Genomic DNA, 12,582 nt, shown 5'->3' with positions numbered 1-12,582 from the left:
AATTTAATATGGAATAGAACACAAATCACCCGATCAATTGATCTGTTTTTGCTTGGCAGTCCATCAGTTCTTTTTGTCAGTACTTCAGTTTTTAGCCTCACCTGAGCTGAAGGCTCAAGTGAGCTTTTTTGATCGAAATTTGTCCGTTGTCTGTCATTATCCTTGCTTCACATTTTCAACTTCTTCTCAAGAACCACTGGGCCAATTTCAACCAAACTTGCCACAAAGTATCCTTGGGTGAAGGGGATTCTGATCATTCAAGTTTGTACAAATGAAGGGCCACACACACCCTCTTCCAAGGGGAGATAATAATGAATACGTAAAAGATAAATGGCATCTTTTAAAAATCTTCCCAAGAAACACTGTACTAGTAAAGAAGAAACTCATGTGGAATCACCCTTAGGTAGTGCAGATTCAAGTTTGTTCAAATTATAACTCCCAGGGGTAGGATGGGGCCACAATGGACGATCAAAGTTTTACATAGGAGTTTATTGGAAAAATCTTGAAAGATCCTCTCAAGAACCACCGCATAGGGAAAGATGAAACTCATGTGGAATCAGCCTCAGGTAGTGTAGATTCAAGTTTGTTCAAATCATGACCCCCGAGGATAGGGTAAGGCCACAATGGATTATCAAAGTAATACATAGGAATATATAACCCTGTAAAATCTGTAAAAATCTTCTTCTCAAGAACCACTGGGCCAGGAAGATGAAACTCATGTGGAATCATCCTCAGGTGATGAAGATTCACATTTGTTAAAATAATGACCCCCGGAGGTAGGGTGTGGTCAGTCTTGCCCCTGTGTAACTACAAGGATAGTTCCTTCTTTACATGTAGGTATATTTCACTTATACATTGATAGCTTGTAAATGGAAACCTGTACAATCACTGTGAGTTCATTCCCATTTTACTGTCTCTCCCTTCTCTACTCTTGTGTAATCCAGTACCCTGTGTTCTCCGACACAAAATTTGTCTCCGTTGCCATCTTAAATTTGAAATGTTTCACTATAACTGCCTTCTAGGAAGGTTGGTTGATTTTTTCCGTGCCGATTTCAGACCTTTATTGCACACAGTAATATGATATCTTCATCTATAATAGATTTTGCCTCTGCCTTGTCCATGGTCAGAATAGGAAATACAGAGTCTATCCACAGAGATGTCAGGAAGTTTAGTCTGTCATACCTGGTACAGCAGGAGGCCACTAAATGTAAGGTTCTACTCAGGATCTGTGGATGACACATAATTCCTGTCGTTATCCTAATTCTATCAACTAATGAATGATAAATGAAAGTCTATAATTAGAAATGGAAAGGGGGGGGGGTGTAGGGGAGTTAATCTCATGAGATGGAAAGAGTCCCTGCATGCCTTCATGGTGATATCAATATTTATTACAAAACTGTCATTATTGATATCCCACACAAATTTTTTGTTAACTTATAAATCAGTTGATTTCTAGCATTTATTTCATACAAAGTCTAAATTTTGTATTTGAATTATACAAACTTTGTTTTAAAAAAAATCAAAAATTAAATTTAAGTGACCAAAACCATCTTTTGTATAGTGTACATTTTGCAAAACGAAAAGCTGTTTAATGTTGATGGAACAAACTAAATAAACATATTGAATTTATTTGTTTTGCTACCCCTGTAGAATTATTTTTTAAAATTATGAACTTTTACAGTGAGAAGAGAAAAGAAACTGGAAAATATCCCTTCAAGTGTTCGAGCAAACTATGATCAAATGAAACAAAAGATGGAAATACTGAGAAGTAAAAGAAGCAAAAGTAAAGGAGAGGAGGTAACTGTCTTGTTGTAATCAGAGGAAAAGAAGACAGGGGGGTGTAACTGTCTCATTGCAGTGAGAAGTAGAAGGGAAGTAACTTGTTTTTGTAATTAGGAGAAGAGGGTAACGTTACAGAGGGAGGTAACTGGTCTTATTGTAATCAGGAGAAGACAATTACATTACAGAAGGAAGGTGACTGGTGTTATTGTAATCAGGAGCTGAGAATTTCTTGTTACTGATGTTGACCTGGATATCAAGGTATTGATGTCTGCCAGCATAATTCCCCTCATGGATATCAAGTGACGGATGTCAGCTGAATTATGTAGTTATTGTTTCAAGGATATCTGCCTGTATATCTATTTTTTTTCTTGTCTGCTGGGATATTAAGTTAAACATGTATATGTCAGCAAGATTATCTATTTATTGATGTCACCAAGTGTTTCATTATTTATGTTTTAGCTTTGCACTTTGCTTTATCATTCAATTTGGCTCATTTCAATGCTAGATTGTCCCTAACCATCATAAAAATCCTTGACATTGATCTCCTAGGCTGAACGTCTGACAGCTGATTTAAGACAACTTGAAAAAAGAGTGAAAGAGATGGAAAAAGATCATTTACAGAAGGTCCAGGTAAGACTTTAATAATAGGAGCATAGGAGAATTATTCACAGGTATTTATTAAAGTGAAATGTTCTGTGGCAGTCAGCCAGATTTAATCGCCTGTGTCCAGACAACTAAGTAGAGCACCTGATAGGAGATTCAGGGGGCCTTGATTCAAATCCTGGTCTGGTCCACTGCATTTTTCTCCTATCGCATTTTAGTTCCAATAATGCTCTCAAGCTTCTGTGAAATTGCAGGTTAGCCACTGTGATCATGAATTTCTGTTTTCTTTTCCATTGGTAGAGTCTTGGACATGACTCATTAAAGCAGTGGGACGTACTATTCCAACAATGTCAGTTTTACAGTCCATTATTTTTTAACAGGATATCCCCCTCACTAGGACAGAAGAATTCAGGTTAAAACAGAAGATACTACAGGAAGCTACCATAGTTTGTGGTACACTCTCAGCATTTGGACAGCATTTTATCTTTGATTTACTGAGTCATCGGAAACGTGAAGGAAAACCAATGTTTGACTGTGTTATTGTAGACGAAGTAAGAACTGATTAGATTTCTTAAACAGTAGTTGTTTAAAATATTCACTGATCTTTATTAATTTTAACTCATGATTTGTTAAATTTTAACTTATGATTTGTTGTTTAACGTCCCTCTCAAGAATTTTTCACTCATATGGAGACGACACCATTTGCTGGTGAAGAGCTGCAAATTTTTCCTATATCATCACTGAGGGCCATTGAGCAGTGAGGGATCTTTTTTGTGCCAGCATCTGCTGCAACATGGGACCTCTGTTTATATGGTCTTATCTGAAGGACCGGTCTCCATGTCCCACAGTGGGATTTGAACCCCCAACAAAATGATCAACTCATTACTTTGCAACTCTAAAGCAGACGCTCTAAACACTGGGCCACACGAGTGACTTTATCTTATGAAAAGAATTAGAAAACTAATGCTTGACTACTTACTATTAGCTTTGACTTGTTTTGGGTCACAAAAAGATTCTTATCACATATTCAAAGAAAGAAAATAGAATGAATCAGATGAGTAATAAAAGGCCTCTTGTTTCTAAATATAGGCTTCACAAGCTAATGAGCTGGACTGCATTATTCCACTGCAATACGAAGTCAACAAGTTTATTTTGGTTGGGGATCCAGAGCAGCTTCCTCCCACAGTCACATCCAGTGTGAGTACTGTTTTGTAATTTGTCATTTCATCAGATGTGAGTACTATTTCATAATTTGTAATTACATCAGGTTTGAATACTGTATTGTAATTTGTAATTACATCAGGTGTGAATACTTTTCTGTAATTTTTAATTGTTTTATTATTTTGTTGTAGAAAGCTGCTAGGAATTACTTTGGTCAGTCTCTGTTTGAAAGATTTTACCGCCATTTCCAGTCATGTAAAGAAAGCCCCAGTCCTATCTTGATGTTGGACACCCAATACCGCATGCATCCTGACATAGCTTATTGGCCGTCCCAGTATATATATCAAGGAAAACTCAAAACAGACAAGTATATCAAACACTTAATATCTGTCACGATCGGAGATGTAAAGATACCATGAAAACAATTCAATACTTTTGGGGGGAAAATGTTAACTTTTCTGATTATAATCTTTCTTTCTCTCTCTTTTTCTCTCTCTCTCTTTTTAACTATTTTCAATTAATTAACTAAAACAACACCTTATTGAATAAGGCTTATGTTTGGATTCAACTGTGTTTTTAAGAATCAGTTATGTTATTTTTATTCTGAACACAGATTTCTTTTTGTTTTTGGCAAAATGTTCTGTGTCACATCCTTTTCTTAATTTCATTAATTCATGACAGGGAAACTCACCTTGTAGTTCCAGAGCTGCCAACCCTTACGATTTTGGCGTAAGGCGTATGAAATCAGCATCTAAAATACGCCTTACGATTTCTCTATATATTCTTCCGATTTTATTTCTCGTTCAAAGATTATAATACCGGTATTTTCATAGCTGGCAGTCTATTGTTTCTACTATTATAATATATTCATAATTCTTATATCACTTGCTTGTACTATCGTTTCGGTTTTAGAAGGCCAATCACATTCATGTCAATGTTTTAAAGTAAACGAAATGGAAACATGCCTCAGATTGCGTGTCCATTTACAAAACATCTTTAACTGCAGGGGGCCTAGGTGGTCCCTAGACCACGCCTTACTATTTGTCATTTAAGAATGTTGGCAGCTCTGTAGTTCTGAGCAATGCAGTTGTTCAATGTACCTTGTCTGTATTTTTCTAGATCGTTGAAGCAGCGCTCTAAGGAAAATAGTAGATTGAAGCCATTTGTTCTATTTAATGTTGAGGACAGCCTTGAATACCTCTCTCAAACCACGGGGTAGGTTCACATTCCTCCTTTATTAAATCAGGTTCATGTATTATAGATGACTGTTTGAATTTTGTTTGCGATCAGGTCCATGTAATATAACCTACGGTTTGAGTTTTGTTTGTGATCAGGTCCATGTATTATACCCAACTATTTGTTCTTTTTTTTGTGATCTGACCCCGGGATCATGAAGCATCTTAAGCTTAAATCAAAATCTTCAAGTTGTACTTTAAGATTGTTGAAGTCAAATAGACCAAACCCAAACTGTTTTACAATGTTGTTTTACAAATGTGTTGACATTTGCAAAATTAGGCATTAATTCAATAAATAATGAATACTAGTATTTCACAGGAAATTGAAAATTTGACTTAAGTCTAAGTTTGTTTCATGATCCTGGGACCAGGTCTGTGTATTATAACCGACAGTTTGAGTTTTTTTTGTGATCAGGTCGGTGAACAATCCGACCGAGGTGGAGTTTATTGTCCAGTTGTCCCTGGTCATCCTTAAGTCTACCAGACCTCACAACATTGGGATCATCGCCCCTTATAAAAGTCAGAAGAACCTGCTGCTCTCCAGCCTAAGTCAGAAGTAAGTCAGTCATCTACACTCAGTATAAGATTCTGTAAAGGTATCACACCTGCTGCTCTTCAGCCTAAGTCAGAAGTAAGTCAGTCATCTACACTCAGTATAAGATTCTGTAAAGGTATCACGCCTGCGGCTCTCCAGCCTAAGTCAGAAGTAAGTCAGTCATCTACACTCAGTATAAGATTCTGTAAAGGTATCATGCCTGCTACTCTCCAGCCTAAGTCAGAAGTAAGTCAGTCATTCTACACTCAGTATAAGTATCTGTAAAGGTATCATTCCTGCTGCTCACCAGCTTACGTCATATGTAAGTCAGACATTCTACACTCAGTATAAGATTCTGTAAATGTATCATGCCTGCTGCTCTCCAGCCTAAGTCAGAAGTAAGTCAGACATTCTACACTCGGTATAAATTTCTGTAAAGGTATCATGCCTGCTGCTCACCAGCTAAAGTCATATGTAATCAGACATTCAACACTCGGTATAAGTTTCTGTAAAGGTATCACGCCTGCTGCTCTCCAGCCTAAGTCAGAGGTAAGTCAGACATTCTACACTCAGTATAAGATTCTGTAAAGGTATCACGTCTGCTGCTCACCAGCCTAAGTCAGAAGTAAGTCAGACATTCTACACTCAGTATAAGGTTCTGTAAAGGTATCATGCTTGCTGCTCTCCAGCCTAAGTCAGAAGTAAGTCAGACATTCTACACTCAGTATAAGATCCTGTAAAGGTATCATGCCTGCTGCTCACCAGCCTAAGTCAGAAGTAAGTCAGACATTCTACACTCAGTATAAAATTCTGTTAAGGTATGATGCTTGCTTCTCTCAGCCTAAGTCAGAAGTAAGTCAGACATTCTACACTCAGTATAAGATTCTGTAAAGATATCACACCTGCTGCTCTCCAGCCTAAGTCAGAAGTAAGTCAGACATTCTACAATCGGTTTAAGTTCCTATAAAGGTATCATGCTTGCTGCTCTCCAGCCTAAGTCAGAAGTAAGTCAATCATTCTACACTCAGTATAAGGTTCTGTAAAGGTATCATGCTTGCTGCTCTCCAGCCTAAGTCAGAAGTAAGTCAGACATTCTACACTCAGTATAAGTTTCTGTAAAGGTATCATTCCTGCTGCTCTCCAGCCTAAGTCAGAAGTAAGTCAGATATTCTACACTCAGTATAAGATCCTGTAAAGGTATCATGCATGCTACTCTCCAGCCTAAGTCAGAAGTAAGTCAGACATTCTACACTCAGTATAAGATTCTGTAAAGTAAAGGTATCACATGTACCCTCTCTGTTACAGGGGAGTAAAAGGCATAGAGATCAGCACTGTAGACGGGTTCCAGGGAAGAGAAAAAGAGGTCATCATATTCTCTTGTGTCCGAGCCAAGAGCCAGTCTGGATCTATAGGGTAGACAATTTGTGTCAAGAGTCAGATTTTACAAGTGGTTATGTTTTCTTATTAAGAAGAAATTTAGAGTAACTACACATTTTTAGAGGAATTATTGAGGCTGATTGCATTGCAATAATTGTTGAGGCTGCATAGATTAAAAATTTCCCCAAAGTTCACTCTATTCTGGTTCGCACCACACATATATATCAAAGGAAGGGATACAATGACCCAATCAATAAATAATTCCTGCAGAATTAAGTTCAGTAAAGATTATATTCCACATTCACATTTCAAAAAGAAATTCCATGAAATAATAATTAGGTTCCCTTTCAAAGAATATGAAAGGAATTGAAATTCTCTGAATATTTGCTTAAGATAAAATTAATATAGAAAATATCCAGAGGTATTATTAAGGATTGTATATTTTATAGTTTTATGGCAGACAGAAAGAGGATGAATGTGGCTCTAACTCGTGCCAAGTCAGCACTGTACATTGTAGCTCATCTGGATTCATTACAAGTAAGTAAAATTTTAATGTTTGTTTGCTGTTTTAGACTGATATAGGTTGGACTACTGTTTATTTTCCTCATATTTCATTTAATAGAACTGTATAGACTAATGCTGATCAGACATTAGACATTGCTTCTGATGTTTGTCTGATATTATAGATGTTGATTGAATGTCAGACATTGCATCTGATGTTTGTCTGATATTACAGATGTTGATTGAATGTCAGACATTGTAGTTAATGTTCGTTTGATATTATAGAAATTGATTTGAAGTCAGACATTGCTTCTGATCGTTGTCTGATATTATAGACGTTGATGGACGTCAGACATTGCTTCTGATGTTAATCTGATATTATAGATGTTGATTGGATATCAGACATTGCTTTTTATTAGGGCCCCGCAAGGATTTGCGGGTGCCCTATAGTAATCACTCTGTCTGTCTGTCTGTCCGTCTGTCATTCTTCTGTCCACAAATTTTCTGTTTTTTCCTAATAACTTTTTTTATGGTCGCCCAATTAAGATCAAATTTTGTATGGTAGTTCAATAGGCAGAAAGACATATTTTGATGCTAAGTTTGTTTCTCTGTGTCCCCTGGTTTGGAGCTGGGGTGGTAGGGTAGATTCCTTAACTTTATTAGGTCACCTGAGTAAACTCAGGTGACCTATTGCTATCCGTTTTCGTCCGTCGTCGTGCATTGTGCGTTAATATTTGAACATTTTCAGCTTCTTCTCTGCAACCACTGAACCAATTTCAACCAAATTTGGTCTTAAGCATCTATGGCTGAAGGGGAACAAAAATTTTGAATTTCATGATCCCTGCCCCCCTGGGGCCTGAGGGGTGGGGCCAAAACCACTAAAATTAATGCAATCTTTAAAAATCTTCTTCTTAACTCCTGGACATCAAGCGGTCAAACTGTTTGCATGATTGTAATCAGCAATGAGTCCTCTACCAAAATTGTGAAATTCATGGCCCTGGGGTCAGGGGTTCTAGTGCTAGGGCGGGGCTAAATAAGTAGGTAGTGAAAATGCATTATTTCTTTGAAAATCTTCTTCTCTGCTCCTGGGTATTAAATAAACCAACTAAGCACATAGTTATGATGAGCAAGAGTGCCACTACCAAAATTGTGAATTTTATGGCCCCAGGGTCAGGGTTCTGGTGTTAGGGTGGGGCTCTATTGATTATATAGTGAAAATACATGAATTCTTTGAAAATCTTCTTCTCTGCTCCTGGGTATTAAATAAACCAACTAAGCACATAGTTATGATGGGCAAGAGTGCCACTACCAAAATTGTGAATTTTATGGCCCCAGGGTCAGGGGTTCTGGTGTTAGGGTGGGGCTCTATTGATTATATAGTGAAAATACATGAATTCTTTGAAAATCTTCTTCTCTGCTCCTGGGTATTAAATAAACTAACTAAGTACATAGTTATGATGAGCAAGAGTGCCTCTACCAAAATTGTGAATTTTATGGCCCCAGGGTCAGGGGTTCTGGTGTTAGGGTGGGGCTCTATTGATTACATAGTGAAAATACATGAATTCTTTGAAAATCTTCTTCTCTGCTCCTGGGTATTAAATAAACCAACTAAGTACATAGTTATGATGAGCAAGAGTGCCTCTACCAAAATTGTGAATTTTATGGCCCCAGGGTCAGGGGTTCTAGTGTTAGGGCGGGGCTCTATTGATTATATAGTGAAAATACATGAATTCTCTGAAAATCTTCTTCTCTGCTCCTGGGTATTAAATAAACTAACTAAGTGCATAGTTATGATGAACAAGAGTGCCTCTACCAAAATTGTGAATTTGTTTGGCCCCAGGGTCAGGTGTTCTGGTGTTAGGGCGGGGCTCTATTGATTATATAGTGAAAATACATGAATTCTTTGAAAATCTTCTTCTCTGCTCCTGGGTATTAAATAAACTAACTAAGTGCATAGTTATGATGAGCAAGAGTGCCTCTACCAAAATTGTGAATTTTATGGCCCCAGGGTCAGGGGTTCTGGTGTTAGGGTGGGGCTCTATTGATTATATAGTGAAAATACATTAAATCTTTGAAAATTTTCTTCTCTGCTCCAGGGTATTAAGCAGATGAACTACCAATATAGTTATGCTGGACAAGGGCCCAAATCTTCCAGAATTGTGAATTTCAAGGCCCCAGGGTCAGGGTACCATAGAAGGGGGGGGGGGTTGTACTTATATACTGAAAATGAATGAATGGTTTGAAATCTGCTCCTTGGTATTAATCAAATATCAAGGCCTAAGGGTCAGGAGTTCATGTGTGGTAGGGGCACTATTGATTATTGCTGAATATTACTGATTAGTTGAAATGCATTTTTAGCTCACCTGAGCCGAAGGCTCAAGTGAGCTTTTCTGATCACATTTTGTCCGTCGTCCGTCCGTCTGTCTGTCCGTCCGTCTGTCTAGCTGTCCGTCTGTAAACTTTTCACATTTTCGACTTCTTCTCAAGAACCACTGGGCCAATTTTGACCAAACTTGGTACAAAGCAGACTTGGGTGAAGGGGAATTTAAATTGTTAAAATGAAGGGACATATCCCCTCGCAAGGGGAGATAATCAAGAAAAGACAAAAATAGGGTTGGGTCATTAAAAAATCTTCTTCTCAAGAACCACTGGGCCAGTAAAGCTGAAACTTATGTGGAAGCATCCTGGGGTAGTGTAGATTCTAAAATATTCAAATAATGACCCCCGGGGGAAGGGCGGGGCCACAATGGGGAATCAAAGTTTTATATAGAAATATATAGGAAAAATCTTTGAAAATCTTCTTCTCAAGAACCACTGGGCCAGAAAAGCTAAAACTTATGTGGAAGCATCCTGGTATAATGTAAATTCTAAATTGTTCAAATAATGACCCCCGGAGGAAGGGCGGGGCCACAATGAGGAATCAAAGTTTTATATAGAAATATATAGGAAAAATCTTTGAAAATCTTCTTCTCAAGAACCACTGGGCCAGAAAAGCTGAAACTTACGTGGAAGCATCCTGGTATAATGTAGATTCTAAATTGTTCAAATAAAGACCCCCGGGGGAAGGGCGGGGCCACAATGGGGAATCAAAGTTTTATATAGAAATATATAGGAAAAATCTTTGAAAATCTTCTTCTCAAGAACCACTGGGCCAGAAAGAGTGAAACTTATGTGGAAGCATCCTGGTGTAGTGTAGATTCTAAATTGTTCAAATCATGACCCTCAGGGGAAGGGCGGGGCCACAATGGGGTATCAAAGTTTTACATAGAAATATATAGGAAAAATCTTTGAAAATCTTCTTCTCAAGAACCACTGGGCCAGAAAAGCTGAAACTTATGTGGAAGCATCCTGGTATAATGTAGATTCTAAATTGTTCAAATAATGACCCCCGGGGGAAGGGCGGGGCCACAATGGGGAATCAAAGTTTTACATAGAAATATATAGGAAAAATCTTTGAAAATCTTCTTCTCAAGAACCACTGGGCCAGAAAGAGTGAAACTTATGTGGAAGCATTCTGGGGTAGTGTAAATTCTAAATTGTAGGAATCATGACCCCCGGGGGAAGGGCGGGGCCATTATAGGGAATCAAAGTTTTACATAGAAATATATAGGAAAAATCTTTGAAAATCTTCTTCTCGGGAACCACTGGGCCAAAAAAGCTGAATCATATGTGCCCATGGAAGGATCATGGGGTAGTGTAGATTTCAAAATGTCTAAATTATGATCAGTGGGGTAGGGTGGGTATGCATTATGTATAACAAGGGGGGAAATCTGGTAAAGAACAGAATGGTCAAAGCTTCTCAGGTGAGCGATGTAGCCCATGGGCCTCTTGTTTGTTCCCTTACCCTGCATATGGGTATTAAGTAAACAAACTAATTAACTGCTAAGTGTATTGATATGATGATCAATGGTGCCTCTTTCAAAATTGTGAATGCCATAGCATCTGGCTTAAAACATGAATCAAATTCAATCACTGGAAAGTTGTTGCATAATACTCAGGTGACCTATAAGGCCCATGGGCCTCTTGTATAAGAATGCATTGGCAAAGAGAGATAACTGCTGAAGATGTTGCCATTGTAAACTGAATGCTGAATCCCTTGGGATTAATTAGCTTTCCTCCTGAAGAAAATCCAAAGCATTATCTTTATCTGCATTGAGACGAATTACCACCTCTGTCTGCAAATGAAGTTTGTTTTAAAGTTAAGTCAATTTTGAATGCTATGAGCACTCTGAAATGTGGATTTAAATATAAATATTTATACTTTATTTTTTCATTGAATTTTAAAAATATGAAATATATTAAAGAGGATATATTTTTTAATTTTTACCTTTTTTCCCTTTATGTAAATTCAAGAATATTTTTAATTTTTAAGGTAGTTGTACAAAAACCCCATTCAAATAATACTGAAAAAGTTCTAAAGTTGTAAATTTAGAAGCTAGATATTGATGAGAGAGAAGTAAATTTATCCCTTGGGATTAATTATTTAAGCCTGCTGCAGAAAATTTAGTAGGCTTGTCTTTATCTGTCACTTTAAGATTAATGAAAACCTTTGTCTGCATCTGATGTTTGTTTTGAAGTTAAGGTCAAGCCTTCATGATATTTGCATTCATTACAAATGAAGGCTGTTAGTTGTTCTTTTTTGCCTAATTAAAGTAATAGATAAACCATACAATTTTGACTGTTTTCAAGGATATTATTTACAGGTTTCTGAATATTCAGGAATTATCTTGAAATTTTAAGAATACAGTTGCTGTTGCTTATTCTTTGTACATTTTTTAATCATTCTGCAAGCTGCACACTTATAATTCTACCCCATGGCGGGGCCCTTGCTGACTGGTCAGTTTTCTAGTGTTTGTCTGATATTATAGACGTTGATTGGACATCAGACATTGTATCTGATATTTGTCTAATATTATACCTGTTATACATGTTGATTGGACATTAGACATTGTAGTTAATGTTTGTCTGATATTATAGACGTTGATGGACGTCAGACATTCATTTTTGTTTGTCTGATATTATAGACATTGTATCTAATGTTTGTCTGATATAAAAGACCTTGATTGGATGTCAGACATTGCTTCTGATGTTTGTCTGATAATAAAGACGTTGATGAACGTCAGTCATTGCTTCTGATGTTTATCTGATATTATAGACATTGATGGATGTCAGACATTGCTTCTGATCTTTATCTGGTATTATAGAAATGTTGATTGGACATTAGACATTGTAGTTAATGTTTATCTGATATTATAGACGTTGATGGATGTCAGACATTGTTTCTGATGTTTGTCTGTTGTTATAGACATTGATGGATGCCAGACATTGCTTCTGTTGTTTGTCTGATATTATAGACGTTGATTGGACATAAGACATTGACACAGTAGT

The 12,582-nt window shown here is 37.2% G+C and overlaps 1 protein-coding gene across 1 annotated transcript in view; it reads left to right on the top strand.

Moving 5' to 3' along the window:
* The window catches only part of LOC134258438 (uncharacterized), a 37,098-nt gene that overhangs the window by 21,230 nt on the left and 3,286 nt on the right, over nt 1-12,582 (top strand). Inside the window, exons 18-27 of the mRNA XM_062740988.1 lie at nt 1,100-1,207; nt 1,682-1,797; nt 2,332-2,412; nt 2,766-2,936; nt 3,475-3,582; nt 3,738-3,913; nt 4,666-4,761; nt 5,197-5,337; nt 6,622-6,729; nt 7,143-7,230. Of these exons, the coding sequence (XP_062596972.1) occupies nt 1,100-1,207; nt 1,682-1,797; nt 2,332-2,412; nt 2,766-2,936; nt 3,475-3,582; nt 3,738-3,913; nt 4,666-4,761; nt 5,197-5,337; nt 6,622-6,729; nt 7,143-7,230 (1,193 nt within the window). The remainder of the gene's footprint in view (nt 1-1,099; nt 1,208-1,681; nt 1,798-2,331; nt 2,413-2,765; nt 2,937-3,474; nt 3,583-3,737; nt 3,914-4,665; nt 4,762-5,196; nt 5,338-6,621; nt 6,730-7,142; nt 7,231-12,582) is intronic.

This window comes from Saccostrea cucullata, unplaced genomic scaffold (genome assembly GCF_032062105.1).
Source record: "Saccostrea cucullata isolate Sc308-1 unplaced genomic scaffold, CSIRO_AGI_Scuc_v1 ctg4, whole genome shotgun sequence".
In the NCBI taxonomy this organism is placed as follows: domain Eukaryota; kingdom Metazoa; phylum Mollusca; class Bivalvia; order Ostreida; family Ostreidae; genus Saccostrea; species Saccostrea cuccullata.
The sequence above is the reverse complement of the archived record's forward strand: the minus strand, read 5'-3'. Positions and strand labels throughout refer to the sequence as shown.